Below are 21590 nucleotides of genomic sequence, written 5' to 3'. Positions count from 1 at the left end.
AAACCCCCTGAGGTTTCCAAGCCACTTCCACCCTGTTGGGGTGAGAGGTCCCCAGCTGGTGAGACCTTCATAAGCACATTCTCCAAAGTAGAGCATGTTCTGGGTTCATAAACTGGAAACAAATACACCCAAATTACCTTTACAGCTTGTATTGAGCTCAGAGTCAGGCAAATCGTTTCAGCGATTTGTTCTGGAAACTCACTGATCTGTGAGCTCAAAAGTGCTCGTTTGTGGGGGATCTGCCCCATTTCCACGAGGCTCTTCTCAATGCCCGGGCACGCCTGTCGGCAGGCTGGTTGTGTCCACACAGGCATGTCACGAAAAGAGCAAGGGCGGAGGAGTTTTTGGCTGTTGTGGGGTTTTTTGGGTGTTTTTTTTTTTTTTTTTTGATGTTATTTACCTACTTTGAGAAGGAGAGAGAGAATGAGTAGGGGAGGGGCAGAGAGAGCCAGAGAGAGAATCCGTGCTGTCAGCGCAGAGCCCGACGCGGGGCTCAAACTCACGAACCGTGAGATCACGGCCTGAGCTGAAATCCAGAGTCCGACGTTTCACCGACCGGGCCAGCCAGGCACCCCTGGGCCGTGGTGTTTCTAAGTTCCTGAGCGTGAAGGTGGTTTGACGAAGCTCTCCTTTTCCGTTGCTTTTCGGCCATAAAAGTGCGGCTGCCATGCGGTGGGTTCTCTGTGCCTCCCCGCCCCTCCCGTTCTGGATTCTGGGGTCTGGCTGCGTCTTGTCTACAGTGCAGCGGGACAGAGGGCCCCTGGGGGCTGCTTGGACATGACCCAGACCTGCTGGGCCAGACCCTGCCTGCTGACGACAACCCTCCCCCCACCCCAAGTGGTGTGCCCAGTAAAGTCTGCTGAGCTCGGCCCCGGAGACCCACAGCAGCACGGTGCTGTCCCTAATTCCCCAGCAGAGAGGGGAGCGAGACCCCCACGATTCATTTCCACTCAAACCTCGCCCTTGCAAGCTCTTGGCCGCGCTGACTCATTCTCTGCTTTGCGGCAGATTATTAAAGCCGGCTTTTCCTAAGAACCGCGTCGGGTGTGACTGGAATGGCCATTGGCTCATTTTCACCAGAAGCCTTCTTTTGACACCCGGTGGGGGGCGGGGGTGCCGGGCACTGAGCCCCCAGCCCGTGCACCGGCTTCCGCCCCGTCCAGGGCGGCCCTTCCCCCCACGGCAGGCTGGCTGGCGAGGGCGCCAGGCGGCCGCGGTCCCTGCGTGGGCCCTGAGGTCCGTGCGCCCCTGTCTCCGCCTCCCAGGTCTACGACGACGGCAAATTCGTGTACCTGGTGACGGAGCTGATGCGTGGCGGGGAGCTCCTGGACCGCATCCTGCGACAGCGACACTTCTCGGAGCGGGAGGCCAGCGACGTGCTGTGCATCATCACCAGGACCATGGATTACCTCCACTCGCAGGGGGTGAGCCCGCCGTCCTCCCCAGGAGGGGCCGCGTCAGAGCAGGAACCGCGGATCGGGAGGGAGCTCGGGGGGGGGGGGGGAACTCGGCTTCCTTCTGCGTCACTCCTGCCCCCACGGGGGCCAAGGTCGAGGCACGTGCCGCGTCCCGGGGAGCCAACCGGAGACATTACGTTTACCTGGACCGGTTATACAGAAAAACGTAGGTGGGCTTGGTAAAGGGGAGTTTTGGAGTTTCCGCCACCTGCTCTCAGAACTGAATTCCTGCACCAACACAAAGGAATTCTGCGGGTGAAACCACAGTAAGGGCTAGGTTTCCCGCCGCCTCCCCGTCCTCCACACGCTGCTCTGCGCCCTCCACATCTGCAGTCCCGGACAGACCGGGAGGCCAGAGCACAGGAAGGTGAAGTAGCTTGCCTGGGGCTGGTCGCACAGAGGGAGTGACAGGGACAGGGTCCCGCCCGGCTCTGGGCTTCCAGACCCCGCGCTCGCAGCCCCAGGCTGCCTGGCTGGGGGTGGCCGCGTGGCCCCACGCCTTGCTCCAGCCCCCGTCCTCTCGGCCCTTCCTACGAGGCGGACGGTGCTCCCCCGGCCAGCCCCACACGTGTGGTCGTAAGCGTTTAAAATGCAGCCGCCTCCAAACAGGACGATGCCCTTCTGGGACCACACGGCAGGCCTGTTCGGTGGTCACCCGGCGGTCCGGGAGTAGGGAGCATTTTCCCAGAACCCCAGAGGAGACCCTTTGGACGATGGTTTTTCCAGACTGGCGTCTCTTGAATGAGGGGGGTGATGGACCCAGACTCTCCTGCTCCCCTGCCCTCAGGGTCTCCGTAAACCCGGCTGGCTGCCCGCCTGTGTCCCTCCAACCTCCCTCCTATACCCCGTGCCTGGGTTTGAACAGGACAGTGCAGCTTCCAGGCCGTGTACAGACACACACATGTGCTCCCAGTCGGCCTCTGTCCCCTTCAGAAAAATCGCCGCGTGCCCCAGGTAGCTGCTTTGCTCTGAGATGTGATGACAACTTTGGCCGACCCTGTCCCTCGTGCTTGGAGGCCCGCGGCTCCCTCGGCACAGGGGCGGCTGTAGGGCTCCTGCCGATCGCCTGGGCCTGTCCGTGGTCACACGTCCCATGTCTGCCTCGCTCTATGGTGTGCCTAACCCCTCACCACGCTGGAGCGTGGTGGGCACACGATAAACACGTACCTGTAGAGGTCTTTTCATCCACATCACCTGAACTCACCGCATGTGATGCTCTCAGCTTAGGTAGCTGCTTATTTACTTACTCATTGAAATATTCATTCGCCACCAAAGAGGTTTCTAGTGGGCCCCCCGGTCTGAGCGTCAAGGCGAGAGGAAGAGAGGAGGGAACACCCGCCCCCCGCCCCCCACAGGTCAGCCCCAGTCTAAACCCTGGTCTTCTGAACGCATCGCCCCTTCCCTTTCTTGCCCCATCCTGGGCCTGCTGCCTTTCCAGGTTGTTCATCGAGACCTGAAGCCGAGTAACATACTGTACATGGACGAGTCTGGAAACCCTGAGTCCATCCGCATCTGCGACTTCGGGTTCGCCAAGCAGCTTCGAGCTGAGAACGGGCTGTTGATGACACCCTGCTACACGGCAAACTTTGTCGCCCCGGAGGTAAGACCTGCGAGCCCGCGGAGGCGCGCCCTCCCCCACTGCAAAGGGGGATCTTGCCTCAAGCACCCTCACCTTACCGTTTTAGTTTCCTGTTTGTCACGCTTTTCATGGTGACGTTCTTATGTAAAATCGGACTGTGCGGTAGACCGTGTGGGTCAAACCCGAGTGTTTGCTGGGAGTCGCTGAGACATGATGCGGTCGGACTGTCCTGCCGCCCGGAAGGGCGCTAACGGGTCCCCTGTGATCAGAAACCTACCTACAGCTGCACAGACGGAGGGGCGGGTGGGGGGAGCTGCGTGTCTGTGGGTCTCCTCTGTGCCAGATGCTGCTCCAGACTGTGGCCCACGGCAGACGCCGGCCGGCCGCTGTGGAATGTCACACGAGGCCCGTGGCGACTCGCAGGGGAGGGCTCCTGGCCGGCACCCAGTGGGTCAGATGATCTCAGCAACGGCCTCGGGTACATTTCCACCTTCTTGGGCTCCCGGGGATGGTTTTGTTAGGCTCCGAAGTCACTGATGTGTCCATGAAGACAAACCCAGTTTCTTGCTTTCTAGAAACTTAGCAACAAAACCTGAGAGGCCGGTCGAGCAGGACAGGGCTGGTGGGATGAGGGGTCAGGAAGGAGAACAGGTGCTAGATTTGGATTCTGTGTGGATCCTTCTGGCTGCTGGTGGAGGCAGGCTGGCACCTAGTGGTGGGTCTGCGAGCTGAGAGGTAGCCCCCCCTCCCCGCCCCAGGGTGGTGAGGAAGGCAGGGTGCTGAGTCGAGATACAGCCGGGCACGGAGCCTACACGCGTGGGACACAAGGCCATTTTGGGGTCACCCAGATGCTACCTGGGGCCCCTTTGAAATAATCTGCTTATAGGCCTCTATTGCTGCCTTATCTGATCAGAAATAATATTGATGGTATTGATTTTAGCGATTATAGACTATCTTAAATTGGTCTATTAGCTTTACCATCTCCAAAGCATTTTCACCGGTATTTTTTACTTCTATCTTGATACACCGTACGAAGTACACAGGGTGAATACTATTAGCCACACTTGATAGATTAAGAAAAAAAAACAGGTTCAGTGGGTTCAAGTGACTTTTGAAGGTCGCTCAGCCAGTGGAGACAGGGCTTGAACGACGAACATTCGGTTCATTTGCGTGTGCCGGCTGGTTGGCCACCGACCGCGTTCCCGGCACAGCCCATGGTGTCCGCGTTGCAGACACGGGAAGACGGGCTCCTTGCCCTCGTGTCGAAGACAATCGGACACGGTCCTCCGTGTTTGATGCTAAACCCACTAATGTACAGTAATCCGTGAGCATTTATGCTGCTTTCCTTACTGTTCTCAACTATAAATCTATCAGAGCATCGTCTTCCACGGAAGTATGCAATCCTAGGACGCGTGAATTCTTCTGTTTTAACCGTTCCTCAAAAAACTAGACATAGGCTCACCACGTGGTGAGGTCACGCCCGTGCCCAGCGTTTCTGAAAGCAGAGACAAGAGCAGATACTCGCCCACCGGTGTTCTCAGCAGCCCTGTTCACCAAAGGTGGGAGCCACTCACGTGTCCGTCAGTGGCTGAATGCCTGCACAGAATGTGGCATGTTTTTCAGTGGGTTATGAGCCTTGAACAGGAAGGACACCCCGTGCCACGCCTCAACACGATGAACCTCGAGCACGTTACGTTCTGTGTGATACGCAGGCAGAAGAGCGTAATTACTATATGATTCCACTTACATGAGGCCCCTAAAGCAGCCAAATCCGCAGAGAAGACCAGAGGAGGAGAAGGAGGGTGGGGGCGAGGGCTGGGGGCGGGACACAGAGAGCCAGTGTGTGATGGGAGTGGTTGCAGTTTTGCAAGAGAAAAGAGTTCTGCAGGTGGATGATGGGAACGCTTGAGTAACTGAACCGTACTCCTAAAACTGATTAAGATGGTAAATTCTAGGGGCGCCTGGGGGGCTCCGTCCGCTAAGCGTCCGACTTCGGCTCAGGTCATGGTCTCGAGGTTCGTGGGTTCCAGCCCCGCGTCGGGCTCTGTGCTGACAGCTCGGAGCCTGGAGCCTGCTTCCGATTCTGTGTCTCCCTCCCTCTCTGCCCCTCCCTCACTTGCACTCTGTCTCTCTCTGTCTCAAAAGTAAGTAAACATTAAAAAAAATGCTTTTTAAAAGACGGTAAGTTTTATGCTATGTACATTTTGCCATAATGTCTTTAAAGTTCCTTTAAAAAGTAAGTCTTTCCTTTTCAGTCCGCGTGTCAGTGGATCTGGCAAGAACTGTGGTTCCTGTGTGTGCCCTGGTCCTTGGGGAGCCCTACTGCCAGGCGCCACGGTTGACTTTACGTTGATAACCGACAGTTGCCCTGAAGACGTCCCCCATCCCCCACCTGCCCAGCCCATCATCCCGTCAGAACAGCACGCTGGGAGCTTGAAGTTTCCTCCCCAGTGCTCACCCATCTCCTGCTTTTCCCCTGCAGGTCCTGAAGCGACAAGGCTATGACGCAGCGTGTGACATCTGGAGTCTGGGGACCCTGCTTTACACCATGCTGGCAGGGTAATGCATGCCTCCCATGGGCGTCAGCACGCGACGGCCCGCGCACCCGAGCCATCACGAGGCAGATGTGTCAGGGGCTGTCCCGTCCGGGCCCAGGGTCAGCCCTGCCCCGTGCTCGGGTGGGGACACACACTCGCAGGTCCTGGGTGAACGCTTTCAGGCTTCCTTAGCCCTTTCGGGACAAATAAAGACCAGGGATAAGAAAGTTAGCTTTATGTTTTCTTTACATTTTTTTTTAATGTTTATTTATTTTTGAGAGAGAGAGAGAGAGAGAGAGACGGAGCACAGGCAGGGGAGGGGCAGAGAGAGAGGGAGACACAGCACCCGAAGCAGGATCCAGGCTCCGAGCTGTCAGCCCAGAGCCCAACACGGGTCTTGAAACCATGAACCGTGAGATCCTGACCTTGAGCCGAAGTCGGCCGCTCAGCTGACTGAGCCACCCGGGTGCCCCTGCTTCCTTTCAGATGTATCTCCAGAATTAGGGAACTGAGCACAGAACTCAGCTCATCAGGAAAAATCCCAAGCTCTGACCACGTGTCCACATTCTCCATTGCACCACACCACCCCCTTAAAAGGTCACGCACATCGCCCCTTAAGAACATCCCCTTGAGTTAGGAAGCACCCGTAAACATTCCTGGTCAGACAGCACCTCGAGGCAGGCAGCCAGGTAAAGGCAGGTGACTGATTTGCGTGGCCACCGGACGACACGCCTGCCATCACGGAAGGAGGGTCGGGTCCGCCACGCCCCTTCCGATCCGGGGTCTGCCCTCACCAGCTCTGCTCCTGGGCTGGGCTCCTTCCTCTACTGGCCTCCAGCCTTAAAGGTCTAGGACCCTACGAATCCAGAGTGGGATCACTCTGTGATCTTCTGATACTTGCGTTGTGTGTACGTAAATCTCAGACTGCAAACTTGGCCACTAAGACCAAGTGTCATGAGATTCACACAGAATTCCTTTTCCAGGAAGGCATTTCTTGGCATGCCCCGGTCTATGGTGGGAGGTGATAAGATAACACAACGCGGCAAGTGCCGACGCATTGTGTAGTGTCTCTGTAGGTCCCCGCGATGTATTATCCTGCCTATTTGCAATTGAGTCTTAAGAAATTGGGGCGCCTGGAGGGCTCAGTCAGTTGGGCGTCCGACTTCGGCTCAGGTCATGATCTCGCCGTCCGTGAGTTCGAGCCCCATGTCAGGCGCTGTGCTGACAGCTCGGAGCCTGGAGCCTGCTTCAGACTCTGTGTGTGTGTCTCTCTCTCTGCCTGTATCCCACTCACGCTCAGTCTCTCTCTCAAAAATAAATAAACATTAAAATTCTTTAAAAAAAAAGATTCTCTCTCTCTCACTCTTCCTCTCCCCACTCACTCTCTCTCTCTCTCTTTCAAAAAACAATTTGTTTGAGAACTGGAATTGGTAATAGACCAACCATGGGTCTCAGACTTCAAATCTCAGGCTCTCTGCCACGGTCTCAACGAGTGACCGGACAAACCACCCTAACACAGTGTCCCCAGGGGTCCAGAAATGTTCCAGGGAGCTTGTGCTGGGGTCCACAGAGTTTTCTGCACTTGCCTTATTGACCTACAGCATTGACCAAGTACGGAAGAGGGACGTAGCATTAAGAAATAAGTAACACGGGGCGCCTGGGTGGCTCAGTTGGTTAAGTGTCCGACTTCAGCTCAGGTCATGATCTCACGGTCCGTGAGTTCGAGCCCCGCGTTGGGCTCTGTGCTGGCAGCTCAGAGCGTGGAGCCTGTTTCAGATTCTTTGTCTCCCTCTCTCTCTGACCCTCCCCTGTTTATGCTCTCTCTCTGTCTCAAAAATAAATAAACATAAAAAAAAATTAAAAAAAAAAATAAGTAACGCTTTCCCCTGATTCTGGATTTGGAGCACGGCGGCAAAGAAAGAGCTATTCTCAACAAGGCAGGGGCAACATCTAGCTGTGAACTTCACCGTAGGTCGTACAGCAGAGGTTCATTTTACCTGAATTCTCTCATTGCACAGATTTACCCCTTTTGCAAACGGCCCCGATGACACTCCCGAGGAGATTTTGGCGAGGATCGGCAGTGGGAAATACGCCCTTTCTGGGGGGAACTGGGACTCCGTCTCTGATGCGGCAAAGGTGAGTGCTTCCCAGCGCTCTCGCTGCTTAGGGTGGGGACTCTAGTGACTGCTCCGTTTGCGAGGAAGCTAGGGGAGACCCTTCACAGAAATAACACATGTGTTTCATCTCGTAGATTTTTTGTTTTTAGCTTCTCAGTTGAAAAATTCTTTTTCGCAAAGCTTCTCACGTGTCCCACAGTCTTGGTGCCCTGGGGTTCTCCAGAGAAATAGAATCCATTGGATTCCATGTGGACAGGCAGACACAGATTCTATGGAATTCACTGGATTCCATGTGGATAGGCAGATACGGAGATAGAGAGAGAGATTTATTCTTAAGATGAGTTCATGTGACTGTGGAAGTGACATGTGATAAGTCTCCAGTCTACAGAATCAGCAGACTGCAGACTCCGGGAAGAGCTGGTCTCATAGCTCGAGGGCAGAGCCCTTCTGCTGGCTGACTTCCCTTTTCCTAGGGGAACCTCTGTCTTTTTAATCTTCAGGGTTTCCTCTGATTGGATGAGGCCCACCAACACCATGAAGGGTCATTACTACGAGCTGACAGATTTCAGTGTCGATCTTGTCTAAGTAAGACTTTCACAGCATCATCTAGACTGGGGTTCGGCCAAACACCGGGGACCGTGGCTTAGACAAGTTGACCCATAAAATTAACCCTCACCCTTCTGGTGATGTCGTGAAATGGCGGCCCTGAATGATCACAGACTGACCAAGGACAACTCTGGGACAGAGATGTGTTTCTGTTGTTTTCAAACACTTCGCACTGGGGCTTCTCGGTAGCCTCACCATTTGGGACCAGCCTTGTTTAAGGAAACGTCAGACTTCGTCTTTTTCAGTTGAGATCATCATCTCCTCTCTAATTAAATAGTAAATGATCACCTGACCACTAGTAAGAAGGAGTATCGACTTTCCGTTTCCTGTGTTCCTGTGAAATGGGTAGACGATCTGGGGTTCTGATTTCAGGGCTGCCATCATCGTCACTGTGTGACCTCGTACGGAGATGGTGGAGGGGATGGCGGAGATGGTGGAAATGATGGTGGAGGTGATGGTGGGGGTGATGATGGAGAAGGTGATGGAGTAGATGGCGGAGGGAATGGGGAAGATGGTGAAGTCGGCAGAAGAGATGATTGTGGAAGTGCTGACAGAGGTCATGGCGGAGGTGATGACAGGGGTCATGGTGGAGGTGATGGCAGAGGTCATGGTGGAGGTCATGGTGGAGGTGATGACAGAGGTCGTGGCAGAGGTCATGGCAGAGGTGATGACAGAGGTCATGGTGGAGGTGACGACAGAGGTCATGGTAGAGGTGATGACAGAGGTCATGGTGGAGGTGATGGCAGAGGTCATGGTGGAGGTAATGGTGGAGGTGATGACAGAGGTCGCAGCAGAGGTCATGGCGGAGGTGATGACAGAGGTCATGGTGGAGGTGATGACAGAGGTCATGGTGGAGGTAATGGAGGTGATGACAGGTTGTGACAGAGGTCATGGTGGAGGTGACAACAGAGGTCATGGTGGAGGTGATGGCGGAGGTCATGGTGGAGGTTATGGTGGAGGTGATGACAGAGGTCGCAGCAGAGGTCATGGCGGAGGTGATGACAGAGGTCATGGTGGAGGTGATGACAGAGGTCATGGTGGAGGTGACGACAGAGGTCATGGTGGAGGTGATGGCAGAGGTCATGGTGGAGGTAATGGTGGAGGTGATGACAGAGGTCGCAGCAGAGGTCATGGTGGAGGTGATGACGGAGGTCATGGTGGAGGTGATGGCAGAGGTCATGGTGGAGGTGATGGTGGAGGTGATGACAGAGGTCATGGCTGAGGTGATGACAGCGGTCATGGTGGAGGTGATGACAGAGGTCATGGTGGAGGTGATGACAAGGTCATGGTGGAGGTGATGACAGAGGTCATGGTGGAGGTGATGGTGGAGGTGATGACAGAGGTCATGGCAGAGGTGACGACAGAGGTCATGGTGGAGGTGACGACAGAGGTCATGGTGGAGGTGATGGTGGAGATGGTGGAAATGATGGTGGAAATGATCACCTCCACCATGATCTCTGTCATCACCTCCACCATGACCTCTGTCATCACCTCCGCCATGACCTCTGCCGCGACCTCTGTCATCACCTCCACCATGACCTCCACCATGACCTCTGCCATCACCTCCACCATGACCTCTGTCATCACCTCCGCCATGACCTCTGTCAGCACTTCCACAATCATCTCTTCTGCCGACTTCACCATCTTCCCCATTCCCTCCGCCATCTACTCCATCACCTTCTCCATCATCACCCCCACCATCACCTCCACCATCATTTCCACCATCTCCACCATCCCCTCCGCCATCTCCGTATGAGGTCACACAGTGACGATCACGCAACAGAGGTTGCGGCAGAGGTCATGGTGGAGGTGATGACAGAGGTCATGGCTGAGGTAATGACAGAGGTCATGGTGGAGGTGATGGTGGAGGTGATGACAAGGTCATGGTGGAGGTGATGACAGAGGTCATGGTGGAGGTAATGACAGAGGTCATGGTGGAGGTGATGGTGGAGGTGATGACAGGTCATGGCAGAGGTGACGACAGAGGTCATGGTGGAGGTGACGACAGAGGTCATGGTGGAGGTGATGGTGGAGGTGATGACAGAGGTTGCGGCAGAGGTCATGGTGGAGGTGATGACAGAGGTCATGGTGGAGGTGACGACAGAGATCATGGTGGAGGTGATGACAGAGGTCATGGCTGAGGTCATGGCAGAGGTCATGGCAGAGGTGATAGCAGAGGAGACAGCAGCTGGTGTCTGGTGAGCACATCCCTTGTGTCAGACCCTGCCGCTCCCACTGCTCCCTTCCATCCACTCTGTCTCAAATGAGTATAGGAATTGTCTAGTCTGGTGGTCCCCAGAGTAGACCAGCACTCGGGTGCTGAGGGTTCCTTTGTGAGGTGATCTTGGAGGCAAGAGTGGGAGGCAGGGAGAAGGCGTCAGGAAAGGAGTCAAGTCAAGAACAGGAGTCAAGTCAAGTGCAGAATCAAGTCAAGCACCAAGATTGCAGGCAGAGGGCTTCACTGCCTCCCAGGACCTTGACGATTTCTTCCTGCCCCTTCACTGACGTGTCTTCTACCTCATCTGGCCCCGTGCCTTTTCCCCTCTGTGTTCACCGTACATACAACAAACCTCCAATCTTCCCCAAAACAGACACAGCCCGTGGATTTGTCTGTTGTTACTTTACCCACATCCTGCACGTACCGTGTAGAAAGGTATTATTTACTAGGAGATCTTGAGCGAATAAATAAAGGTCTCTCTGCTTCCATTTTTACACTTGGAAACGGGAACAGTAATATTTCCAGAACATATTTCTTGCAAGAAGTTACTAAGATTAATGTTATCAAATATTAAAAGGCATGGGCTTTCTCTATAGAAAGAAAGGATTTTGTATTAGTCTATGGTATTCCTCCTTCCTGGTTTATGACCAGATCTCCTGTTGAGTGCTTCAACGTTGCGGTACGCATGTGCACTCATTCATGTGTTTCACTGAGAAATGTCACGGTGATACCAGAGGAAGATGAGCAGGCTAGCAGAAGAGCATGGGTTCTTGTCATGGCTCTTCCTTGGACAATTGTTCAATGGCTACAAATGTCGACACCTTCATCTGCAAAACAGGGACAGTAATATTTGCCCTCCTTCCCCCAAGGCCAGTCCCGATGACTCTTGAGAACAGGTGCATCGAGCACGTGCAGACAGTCTCATGAGCGCTATGCAGATACCGATCACAGCCGTAACTGTGTGTGCACACGTGTACGTGTATTGCGATGTGTGGCATAAACGGAAGCTTTGTCTTTAAGCTACTTGGAGGACTTTTTATTGTTATTACCTTACAGTCAAATAAGAAAATTACCTCTGGGGCACTGGCTGGCTCAGTCGGTTGCGCCTCCGACTTCGGCTCAGGTCATGATCTCATGGTTCATGGGTTTGAGCCCCACGTCGGGCTCTGTGCTGACAGCTCAGAGCCTGGAGCCTGCTTCGGATTCTGTGTTTCCCTCTCTCTGCCCCTCCCCAACACGTGCTCTGTCTCTCAAAAATAAATAAGCATTAAAAAAAGAAAAAGGAAAAAAAGAAGAAAAAATTACCTCTGTTGAACATTGTTAGCCCGTCGGACACATGTAATGGCTACAGATTGTCAATTCCATGGCTGGTGATTATTTATAGCAAATGTTTATGGATAGTTATACTTAAATGTAACTACACCCATTGTTCTCTTTTTAACGTGTATTTATTTTTGAGGGAGAGAGAGTGCAAGCAGGGGAGGGGTAGAGAGAGAGGGAGACACAGAATCGGAAACAGGCTCCAGGCTCTGAGCTGTCAGTACAGAGCCCGACACGGGGCTCAAACTCAGGAACCTTGAGATTATGACCTGAGCTGAAGTCAGACGTTTAGCCAACTGAGCCACCCGGGCGCCCCTGCATCCAGTGTTATAACTGGTTTAAATCTGTGGGACAATCATTATTTTCGCTTCTCCCTTTGGAAGGATATCATTTTGACTAAAAGACCATTTCATTACATTAGATGCACCATTTAACATTTCCACGTTTGAGTTCTCTTCGGATGTAAAATCTTTAATCCGCTATAAGCCTGGAATGAGCCACCAAGTTGATGATAATTAAGATTTAAAAATCACTCACATACTTTAAAAGCTGAACGTGAACACGTGACCCCAAAATGCTAAGAATCGGCCGGAACAACGGTGAGGTTTTGCCGTGAGAGGAAACAAAGGAATTTTACTCGGGAGCCTGCTTGAATCAGCTTCGATCATCCTCCCTTTCCCCTCCCTGTGATCTGCCCTTACAGGATGTCGTATCCAAGATGCTCCATGTGGACCCTCATCAGCGCCTGACGGCAGTTCAAGTTCTCAAACACCCGTGGATCGTGAACAGAGAGTACCTGTCCCAAAACCAGCTCAGCAGACAGGACGCCCACCTGGTGAAGGTACCAACAAATGGTCGGGGGGGCACAACAGTGGGGTGGGGAACACACAGGCGTGGCCCTGAGACCTCCCAGTTCACCCGAAGAAATCACAGTGTGGGGGCCAGGTGGGGAACCGATCACAGGCGCCGCACGTATCCATCATCTCTTACTTCCACACGTTTCTTCACCGACGAGCCACCACATGCAAAGCTCTGAATAAGCTACCACGTCTGGGAACAACCCTGAACAGCTTCATTGTGTGCGTGTGTGTGTGTGTGTATGTGCACGCACCCGTGTGCATATGAGACAGAGACGGAGAGAAAGTGGGAGACAGACAGACGAATGGGGTGGAGAGTGGGAGAGAAGGAGGGAGAGAGGGAGGTGGATGGAGTCTTACATCTGTACTAATTCAAGGTTCCAAAGCCCTTCATTCTAATGATTTTTTTAATGTTTATTTATTTTGGCGGTGGGGGTGGGGGGTGGGAGCACACAAGCAGGGGAGGGGCGGAGAGAGAGAGAGAATCCCCAACAGGCTCCACGCTGCCAGCACGGAGCCCAAGGTGGGGCTCGATCCCACAGAGCATGACATCACGAGCCGAGATCAAGAGTCGGTCGCTTAACCGACCGAGCCACCCAGGCGCCCCAGCCCTCAATTCCGGATCAGAGGCCTGCAGACTTGTCTGTAGAGGCCCAGACTGTGAACATTTGAGGCTTTTCGAGTCAGGTGTCTCTGTCACTATGCCTCGGATGTCCTGCCGTAGCACAGAACCAATATGCAGGTGGATGGATGCAGTTGTGTTTCAGTAGAAGTTTATCTACAAGAGCGGGGGCCCTGGGCTGGGCCCCAACGCGGTCGTCTGCTGACCCCGCCGTTCACCACAACTGCTTCCCTCGGCTTCCTGGGACGTGTCCCACAGCACACGCAACGTGGAGTCTGGCTGCGCCCCCTAGGCGAGCGCGTCCCGACGCCCGTGAAAGAGACACAAGGCTGTGGAGGGAACACCGTCAGGACGCGGCCAGCAGCAGTGAGAGTGTCCCCCCAGGGATCAAAGGGTTTTAGCGGACAGAATAGCTGCTCCTCTAACTCATGTCCCTCCATCGACCCTTGCCATCCGGCGATCCCAGCCTTGGTTCTCCTGACCTTCCGGTACAACTGTTCTGATGGAAGCCACGTGTCATTGCACGTAACCGTGGCAAGGCAGTGGCTTCTGGCCACCTGGGTCGTGATTCACCCACACCCCGCTGGGCAAACCAGATAGACTGGGGGGCATCCAGAGAACCGGTGGGGGGGTGGTCTACACCGCAGGAACAAGCAGGTTCTGCCTCACATGCTGGGCGGTGGCTGCCTGGAGCTTCTCAGGAAGGACTGGGGCCACACCATGGCCAGACGTCAGGGTCAGCCCTTTCGGGTCTCCCAAAGTCCTGCTGGTGTGGCAACGTACTGCGGCACGGCGTGGGGGGTGGGGGGGCGGGACCCCATCCTGGGGTTCCGTGTGCCTCCGGAATACCCCAGGTCACAGGCCACAGGCATAGTTCGGGACTGGCGGGGGGCGGTGGACGGACGCGTTATTCACGAGGCCCCAGTGCACGTGGACCCTGCAGTGAGCACGTCGCGCCCCGGGGTCCGGCAGGAAGGGCGTCCGTGCCCGCCGTGCGCGCGCAGACGAGGGCTCAGCGAGGCCGGGGGGTCGGGCCCCCTCGGGAGTGGGCGGGCAGCAGGTCACCTGCCTCTTCCTTTGGCTTTGCAGGGGGCTATGGCCGCCACCTACTTTGCCCTGAACCGAACCCCGCAGGCGCCGCGGCTGGAGCCCGTGCTGTCGTCCAGCCTGGCGCAGCGCAGGGGCATGAAGAGACTCACGTCCACGAGGCTGTAGTGCCCGCAGGCTCTGCAGAGCGTCCTCGGGCTCGCGGGCAGCGGCCTGGGCCCCCGCCACGGGCGCCACGGAGTGACCACCGCCCGGCCACGGGCCCGGGCGGCTCCGCTCATTCCAAGTTCTCTCGCTCCGCCTGGATGGGATCCGGCCCCAGGACCTCCCACCGCCTCCGGCCTCCCGCCTCCTCTCCCCGAGCAAAGCCAGACCAATGTGTGTCACCGCTCACCGCCCTGCCGATGGCCCGTAGGGCCCTTCGGACTCTGGAGGTCTTTTCCGATCATGGCTTATATTGAGAGACAGAGATTTTTGCCAGTTACAGAGCCAGCGACTTGGCCAGACCCGGACACAGGCGTCCTCGTTACTGGCCCGGGAGGGCGCGCTGGCTGGTTCGCCTGTTGCCGGAAGGACGGGGTCGGCACGTGGCACCCAAGACTAGGCGCCGGGTCCCCTCCACATAATCCAAAGAGCCCTTGTCCCATCTCCCCCTCGTCTCTGACTGAGGTGTTGGCTGTTCTCTCCCGGGTCGCAGACCCGAAAGCGGGGGGAGCCCAGCCCGGAACCGGCGAGCAGCATCCTTGCCTCGGAAGCCTGTTTTCACAAGAACAGCACGTCCTTGGGGAGGAGCCAGCTGCAGCCTGTGCCCCCCCACCCACACACACCGGCCCGTGTCCTTGCTCCCCCCGCGGCTGGATGGCTGGCGGGGGCTGCAGGGCCGGGGTCCGCGCTCCCGCCCAGAGGTTCGGAGACAGAGCTCTAGGCCCGACAGCCGGCCACGGCCCTCTGTCAGCCCCCCCGTGCTCTCCCAAAGCACCGGTTTCTCTGTCTGCTTTCCTCTCTCTGGCCCACGGGAGACCCCCTCCCCTCCCGGGGCGCTGGCAACCCTGAGCTGGAGGGAGGGAGCCAGAGGGGAGCCCGGAGGCCGGGCCGCCACGCGGGGGGGGGGGGCCTGGAGGGGAGCGGAAGGAGGCATTTCCAGGGCAACCGTGCACTTTGTGGAAGCTGAGCTTTTGTGTTGCATTTGTGTTTCTGTTCTTCAGTGACGTCTTATGTTTCCCTTGGGGTGCGTGCGCACAGGAGGGGCGCGGCGTGGAGCGCGGGGCCGGGCGCTCCTTGTTCAGGAAGGCCAGGACAGGCTGGACGCCACTGCCCAGGCGGAGGGGGAGCGTGTGCGCCCAGGCCGGCCGTGACTCCCCACGGCCCTGGCAGGGTGCGGGGCACCGGTGGCCCTCAGGCAGGTCTCACCGAGAAGGCGTGTTTCCTAGTTCCCTTCCTCCCCATCTCCGCTAACTACCCAACAAGAGCCACATGTCGCCTTCTGGGCACGACCCCTTACCTTCTCCAGTTGTTTTCAGACCCTCCCAGGTAAACGTACTACAGCAGCTCCCACTATTCCACGAGCCCTCTCCCTCCCTCGGACACCACACGACATAAAGGGTGGGGACAGGTTCACCCGTCTGTTGCGCACCAAGCCTCACTAGGCATCTCTCGTGGTTCCCGAGAGAAAATGCTTTTCCCCAAGGCTAGAAAGACTTGATCCTCAACCGTTTCGTGTTAGGTCTGGATTCTTGTATCGACTGTTAGAAACTTAGGACAAACTGGACAGCCCTCAGGTCACAGGTTTGACCTCCTAGGTACCAACCGAGGTCATCACGCCTTCTGTCCGCCGCACGAGGTTTGCTGGCTCACTGGTTTGCTCACCGAAGGCCAATGCGCGAGGGACGCAGGCCCGAGGGGGGTGGCCCGTGTGTGCTTCCCAGGCTCCCCCGCCCCTGCCTGTCATCCCCTTCAGGGCCACCGTGCACACAGCCCCACATCCTCACTCTGAGAGCCGCAGAGGGACCCCGAGACTCACCTCGCCCAAGCCGTGCCCTGAGCGGAGACCCCAGGGCGCCCCCTGCTCACCCCCGTTACTTGAATGTCCGCCAAATACCTCTGCTTTCTCAGCTTATCCAGAACGAGGCGATACTTGAAACCGTCCGACAGAAAGTCAGCCTGGAGAAGTCACTATTTTCAGCTTCACGTCAGAGTCTCGAGCGGAACAGCCAGTGGCCGTGCTTTATAAGCAGCGGTCGTGTGTGAAGGGAGGTATCATATCTAGTTCTCCCTGTGCGGTTCACCCCCCGCCCCCGCCCGTCATGCGTGGCTCCATGGGCTTCGCACACGTGGTGAGATCACACAGAACGAAATAGCTGCCCCCCCCCGCCCCCAATATGTAGAATCACAGCCCCTCTGGATCCCAAAACCACAGACTTTGTCACCAGAAAACCTACCCGGCCACTGCGGTCCCTCCGGGGTGCCCACTGTGGTTCTGTCCCACCTGGAGATCCCCCCCCCATTTGACAGAAACACCTGACTCCCCACCCCCACCCACCCCCACCACGAGGGCTCTGCCAGATGCCGCCCCAAGTCAGATTCGGGCAGGAGAGAGATCTCACCTGTATCCTTAGGTCAGATTGTCCGTGACCTCAGTGTGTGTGTGTGTGTGTGTGTGTGTGTGTGTGTGCGTGCGTGCGTGCGTGTGCGCGTGCACTTGGAGGACTGTCCAGCGTTTGAAGTGACCACAGTGCTTCCTGTTAGCCAGTATTGTTGATTAAATGGTGTTCTTCCTGAAGCCGCACGTTGGGATTTTTGCCTCACGCTTTTGACTGGGTCTCTCCAGGACACGAGGAACTTGATTTGCACTCTGTTTTTCTTTCCAAACGGCTCTGTGGCCTTTCGCCTCTCCAAGAGTCCTTAAAGTTCTAGAACGGAAGAGGACACCGCAGGGGCCCGGGCGGTGCACCCCGCGTGGCCTCGCAGAGCCCAGGGGTCACCTGGGAGACAGGGGCTCAGCACCGCTGCAGGTCGCCTCCGCGGAGCACGCTTCCCACCCAGCCCCCGACTCGGCACTTTGTTTACAAGCCCGCGACCGTGCGTACAGGTCATTCCCGTGTTCACGCTTTGTATTTTATGTTGGAGATGGGCGGCCACTATACAGATATTTATTACGCTTTCCAGACTTTCTGAATAGATTTTTTTGAATAAACATGAGTTTTATGAAGTGTAATATTTTTCTAGCAGAGCGGTAATTTGGGGACTGTCCGTGTCGTTGCCAATTATCGTCGGCGGGTACGCTTCTCACCCCTGCTGCCCCCTCGCTCCGTCCCGGCTGTGGCCCCTGCGGCTGGAAGGTGGCTTCCCCTTGGGGGGGCGGGACGGGATGGCCGTCCGGGCCGCGTCGAGAGCTGGTGGGGGGCACGCAGGTGCCTCTGCGTGCGCGTGCGGCTTGTGTGTGAGCACGTGCGCCCGAGCAGATTGTGTGCTTACGTGTGCCTTGTACAAGTGTATGCGTGCATGTGTGTGTGCGTGCACTCCACACGGAACCTGGCCTAGTGATGGGGTGGGTGCCGGCCGGACACGTGGACGGCTGTGTGGCCGGCGAGGCAGGTGGCCCCGGGGTGGGGGTGCCGGGGGTGTCCCCGCTGTCCCCGTTCTCTGCACAGCCACCCGGCCTCCTCCCGCCTGTCCTTGACACACAAGCAAAACAAGAAGCTAGGCTCTTGTCCGCCGCTCTCCGACCTAATTTCTTCTTCCCGTTTGGTCCATTGCTGAGCGGCCCGTGTCCGCAAGCGAGGCGCGCACACACGCGGACGTCCACAGCTTTCTGCCGCCACTTCCGAGGTGCCTCCCCAGCAGCACCAGGAACTCTTCCCGGAACCCTCAGGCTCTCTGCGCAGGCAGGAGTGTTGAGCCGGCCCAGCAGAGCCCATGGGAAACGCATGAACATTCTGCCTCCTGCTATGGGGGGGGGGGGGGGGGAAGGGCGGCCACCATATGCCCGCACCCCCTCCCCTGTCACTGACCCCGTGGCACAGACCTGGTGGCGTCAAATAGCCTTCCTTCCCAGCTGCTCCAGAGGTGAGAAGTCCCGGGTGGGTCCTGGGGCCAAAGTCAAGGTGGGGGGAGGACTGCGTTCGGGGGGCTTTGGGAACAGAGCCCTGCCTTTCCCCGGCCGGGGCCCCCGCGTTCCTGGGCCCCTGGCTCTTCCCCCATCCGCAGAGCCAGCCCCAGGGGGCTGAGGCCCATGTGTTCCCCTCACCCACCCCCACCTCCACTTTTGACGACACTTGGCGACCTCAGCGCACGTGGATACTGGCGGATACTCTCCCTGTTTCAGGGTCAGCTGATTAGCACCTGACACACTCACAGGTCCTGGGGACCAGGACACGACATCTTCTGAGGGCCCATTATCCTGTCCACCACATCACACAGACCGAGAGTCCGTGTTGCCGTCTTCAGTCTGCATGTTTGTCTGGGTGCGAAGGTAGGATGTCAAGAACGGTGATGTTTTGGAGGCTTTGGGGACGACTCGGCCCGGCACGGTCTCCGGTGTGTGGATGAAGGCCCGAGACTCGGGGTCAGAGCCCGCAGCAAACAGCGTGGCCCCAGGCCCACGCCCTTCCCCCTTGCCCTCGTGTCCCCCCGTGGTGACGGAGAATGGCACACACTATGGGCTAGGTCACAGCTGGGCACCCGCACCTGAGAGACCCCAGTCGATAAGGGCTGGCCGCCCTTGGCCCCTGGGGGGCCCCTGGGGTCCTCCAGGCAAGCGTCCTTGAGAAAACCGTCCAGTGACGGCTCACACACGCACAGGGACACAAGACCCATGGGGACTCACCTCCCAACAGTAGCGGCTCTGTGTCTGCTGTCCCCGAGTGTCACCCAAGGACTTGCAGTGGTCCTGCAGATACCTTTCATGTGGCATACTGTGCATTTGTTCTCAGACTCAGCTGGTCCCTTGTCCTAAGGGACACCGACCCAGGCTGAGACCAAGAGGCTGAGACCACGTGTCGTAAAGGAGCCTTAGGCCTGGCTCTTGGCTTGCCAAGGCTCGGCCCGGCAGACTCCGACGTTTCATCTGGCCTGTGACCTCCTAGGTACAAGGAGCACACTTTGCAAAGGCGGATCCCAGAGTCCGAGGCCCACAGCAGGTGCAGGTGTGCCCCCCCCCCGGGCAGTGTGCACGCGTCCCCCCAGCTGGGCTTGCTCAGCCTCGCCCGGGACCAGGACACCTGCCTTCACGCGAGTTCAACCTCATCTGTTGTTGCCAGTTTGTCAGCGTTTCTACCCAGAGTGAAGTGACGTTGGAAACGCTGCGTGAAAAATCAGACCGAATGAGACGATCCCTCGAGGCAGAGACTCAGCAATTCAAAAACCACTTCCTGAGCCCGGACCACCGCCCCTCACTGTCCCCGGAGCTAGAGATGTGGCAGCAGCAAAGCAGCGCCCCCCCACCCCCACCCCCGCCCCGGGAAGGCAATCCGCTCGCAGAGGGAGAAAGAAAACAGCGGTATCTAAGATACGCAGCAGGCTCCCAGCACAACTGCTGAGAAGGGAAGCCGAGTGGGGTGAGGGCGTTGCTGCTCGAGTTAGGAAGGGGATTCACCGCGTAACCCCCTCCTCAAGCTTCCCCAGCTCCTCTGGGCCACAGATGTTGCCAGCCTGTCAAGGCACAGCCATGAACTTTGTAGTTTAGTTCATGCATTCCCTGTGCACGGCGATAATTCAGGATCTCAAATCAAAAGCGTTCATCCATGACGTCTGTCCAATCCGGGTGTATGTTTGTCACTTTACCGTGATGAGGAAAAAACAGCCAATAATGGGCGCCTGGGGGGGAGGGCTCAGCCGGTTAAGCGTCCGACTTCAGCGCGGGTCACGACCTCGTGGTTCAGGGGTTCGAGCCCCACGTCGGGCTCTGTGCTGACAGCTCACCTGAAGACCTTGAGAGCACAGACCAAGGTTTCCCAAAGAAGAGGGAATCCTCCTCAAGACTGCAACACGGAGACCCTGCCCGAGTCTCTGACCATCAGACTCAGACCGCGACATCGCCTCTTACCTGAGTCTCCAGCCTGCTGGCTCGTTCTACGTACGTCAGGTTTGCTAGTCCCCAGGATGGCGTGAGCCAGTTCCTTAAAATAAATGTCTCTCCCTCTCAATAGATAGATAGATAGATAGATAGATAGATAGATAGATAGATAGATAATAGATAGAAGACAGACGATAGATAGAATAGAAACAGTAGATTGATAGATGATAGATGATAGAAGATAGGTAGATGATAAATATAGATAGATGATAGATATAGATAAATGATAGTAGATAGATGATAGTTAGATATAGAGGGATACCTATGTAGCTAGAGATAGAAATATATCTCCTACTGTCTCTGTTTCCCGGAAAACTGATTCAGTAAGACTGTGTTTCCCTTGGAGAAAATGAAGAGGCAAACCTGGCTGTCACCTGGGCCCGACACAGTCACACCAAGTCATATGCGCGCCATCAAATCCGCAGCAGGGGCCCAGGCAGCTCCGTCATTGTCAAGGACCTCAGACCTGCTTTCATTGTGGCCACGTGTATCCAATCATCTGGCTCAACTACTTCGTGCCAAACGTTGTGGGCAAGGCGAGTGCAATGCTGGTCCCAAGTGTTTCTCGGCATCATCGGGGCCTGTCCAGCAAACAAAATCCTGCCCCCTCCTTCACGTGCCAGCTCAGGCAAAACCTTCTCTGGACCCTGTCGCTACTCAGAGTCCCTACCAGAGCGAGGAAGACGTTGCAAGGAATTCGGCTTGGGTGCGTCCTTCTACTCCTGCCTGGGACACCGCTGAGGGTATGTTCTCCCTTCCTTCCTTTCTTTTCAAAGTTATTTATTTATTTTTGAGAGAGAGAGAGAGCGAGCGCGAGCGAGAGCGCATGCGCACCTGAGCAGGGGAGGGGCAGAGAGGGAGAGAGCTCACGACTTGAGCCGAAACCAAGAGTCAGTGGGACGCTTAACCTGCTGAGCCCCCCAGGCACCCCATGGGCTGTGTTCTTTCTATTCTGAGCCCAGCACAGCTCCTGGCAGAAAAAAGTATTTGCAAATGAATAGATGAGGTATGGAGCTGCGGGGCATAGGACATTCTAAATAGGGCCTGGCGTCCTCAGGTGGGTTAGGTGGCCTCATTGAGGGCGGCGGGTGGATGACATTAGCTCATTTCTTCTTCCCAAAGCTTCGCTGCTGCGCCCAGCACAGGGCACCTGCCAT

The 21590-nt window shown here is 56.4% G+C and overlaps 2 protein-coding genes across 7 annotated transcripts in view; one reads left to right on the top strand and one right to left on the bottom strand.

The window, feature by feature from the left end:
- RPS6KA2 (ribosomal protein S6 kinase A2) overlaps positions 1-17574 on the top strand; it is a 354059-nt gene extending 336485 nt beyond the window's left edge. For all 5 annotated transcript variants that reach the window (XM_045058346.1, XM_045058347.1, XM_045058349.1 and 2 more), the window contains 6 exons: positions 1266-1424; positions 2896-3057; positions 5519-5595; positions 7592-7709; positions 12538-12675; positions 14403-17574. In XM_045058346.1, coding sequence (XP_044914281.1) covers positions 1266-1424; positions 2896-3057; positions 5519-5595; positions 7592-7709; positions 12538-12675; positions 14403-14528 — 780 coding nt within the window. In that variant the 3' untranslated portion in view covers positions 14529-17574. The remainder of the gene's footprint in view (positions 1-1265; positions 1425-2895; positions 3058-5518; positions 5596-7591; positions 7710-12537; positions 12676-14402) is intronic.
- On the bottom strand, positions 17461-19809 carry LOC109500042. 2 transcript variants are annotated; one of them, XM_045058351.1, is made up of 4 exons: positions 19186-19809; positions 18715-18819; positions 18385-18446; positions 17461-18236 (listed from the first exon to the last, which is right to left on the bottom strand). In XM_045058351.1, the coding sequence occupies exons 1-4, from the start codon at positions 19263-19265 to the stop codon at positions 17476-17478; spliced, it is 1008 nt and encodes a 335-aa protein (XP_044914286.1). In that variant the 5' UTR covers positions 19266-19809; the 3' UTR covers positions 17461-17475. The 2 variants fall into 2 exon arrangements, with proteins under 2 accessions (XP_044914286.1, XP_044914287.1); XM_045058352.1 differs by lacking the exon at positions 18715-18819.
- Between the last annotated feature and the right edge of the window lie 1781 nt (positions 19810-21590).

Source organism: Felis catus, chromosome B2, assembly GCF_018350175.1.
Source record: "Felis catus isolate Fca126 chromosome B2, F.catus_Fca126_mat1.0, whole genome shotgun sequence".
In the NCBI taxonomy this organism is placed as follows: Eukaryota; Metazoa; Chordata; class Mammalia; order Carnivora; family Felidae; genus Felis; species Felis catus.
Note: the sequence above shows the minus strand (reverse complement) of the source record. Positions and strands in the feature narration are given on the sequence as shown.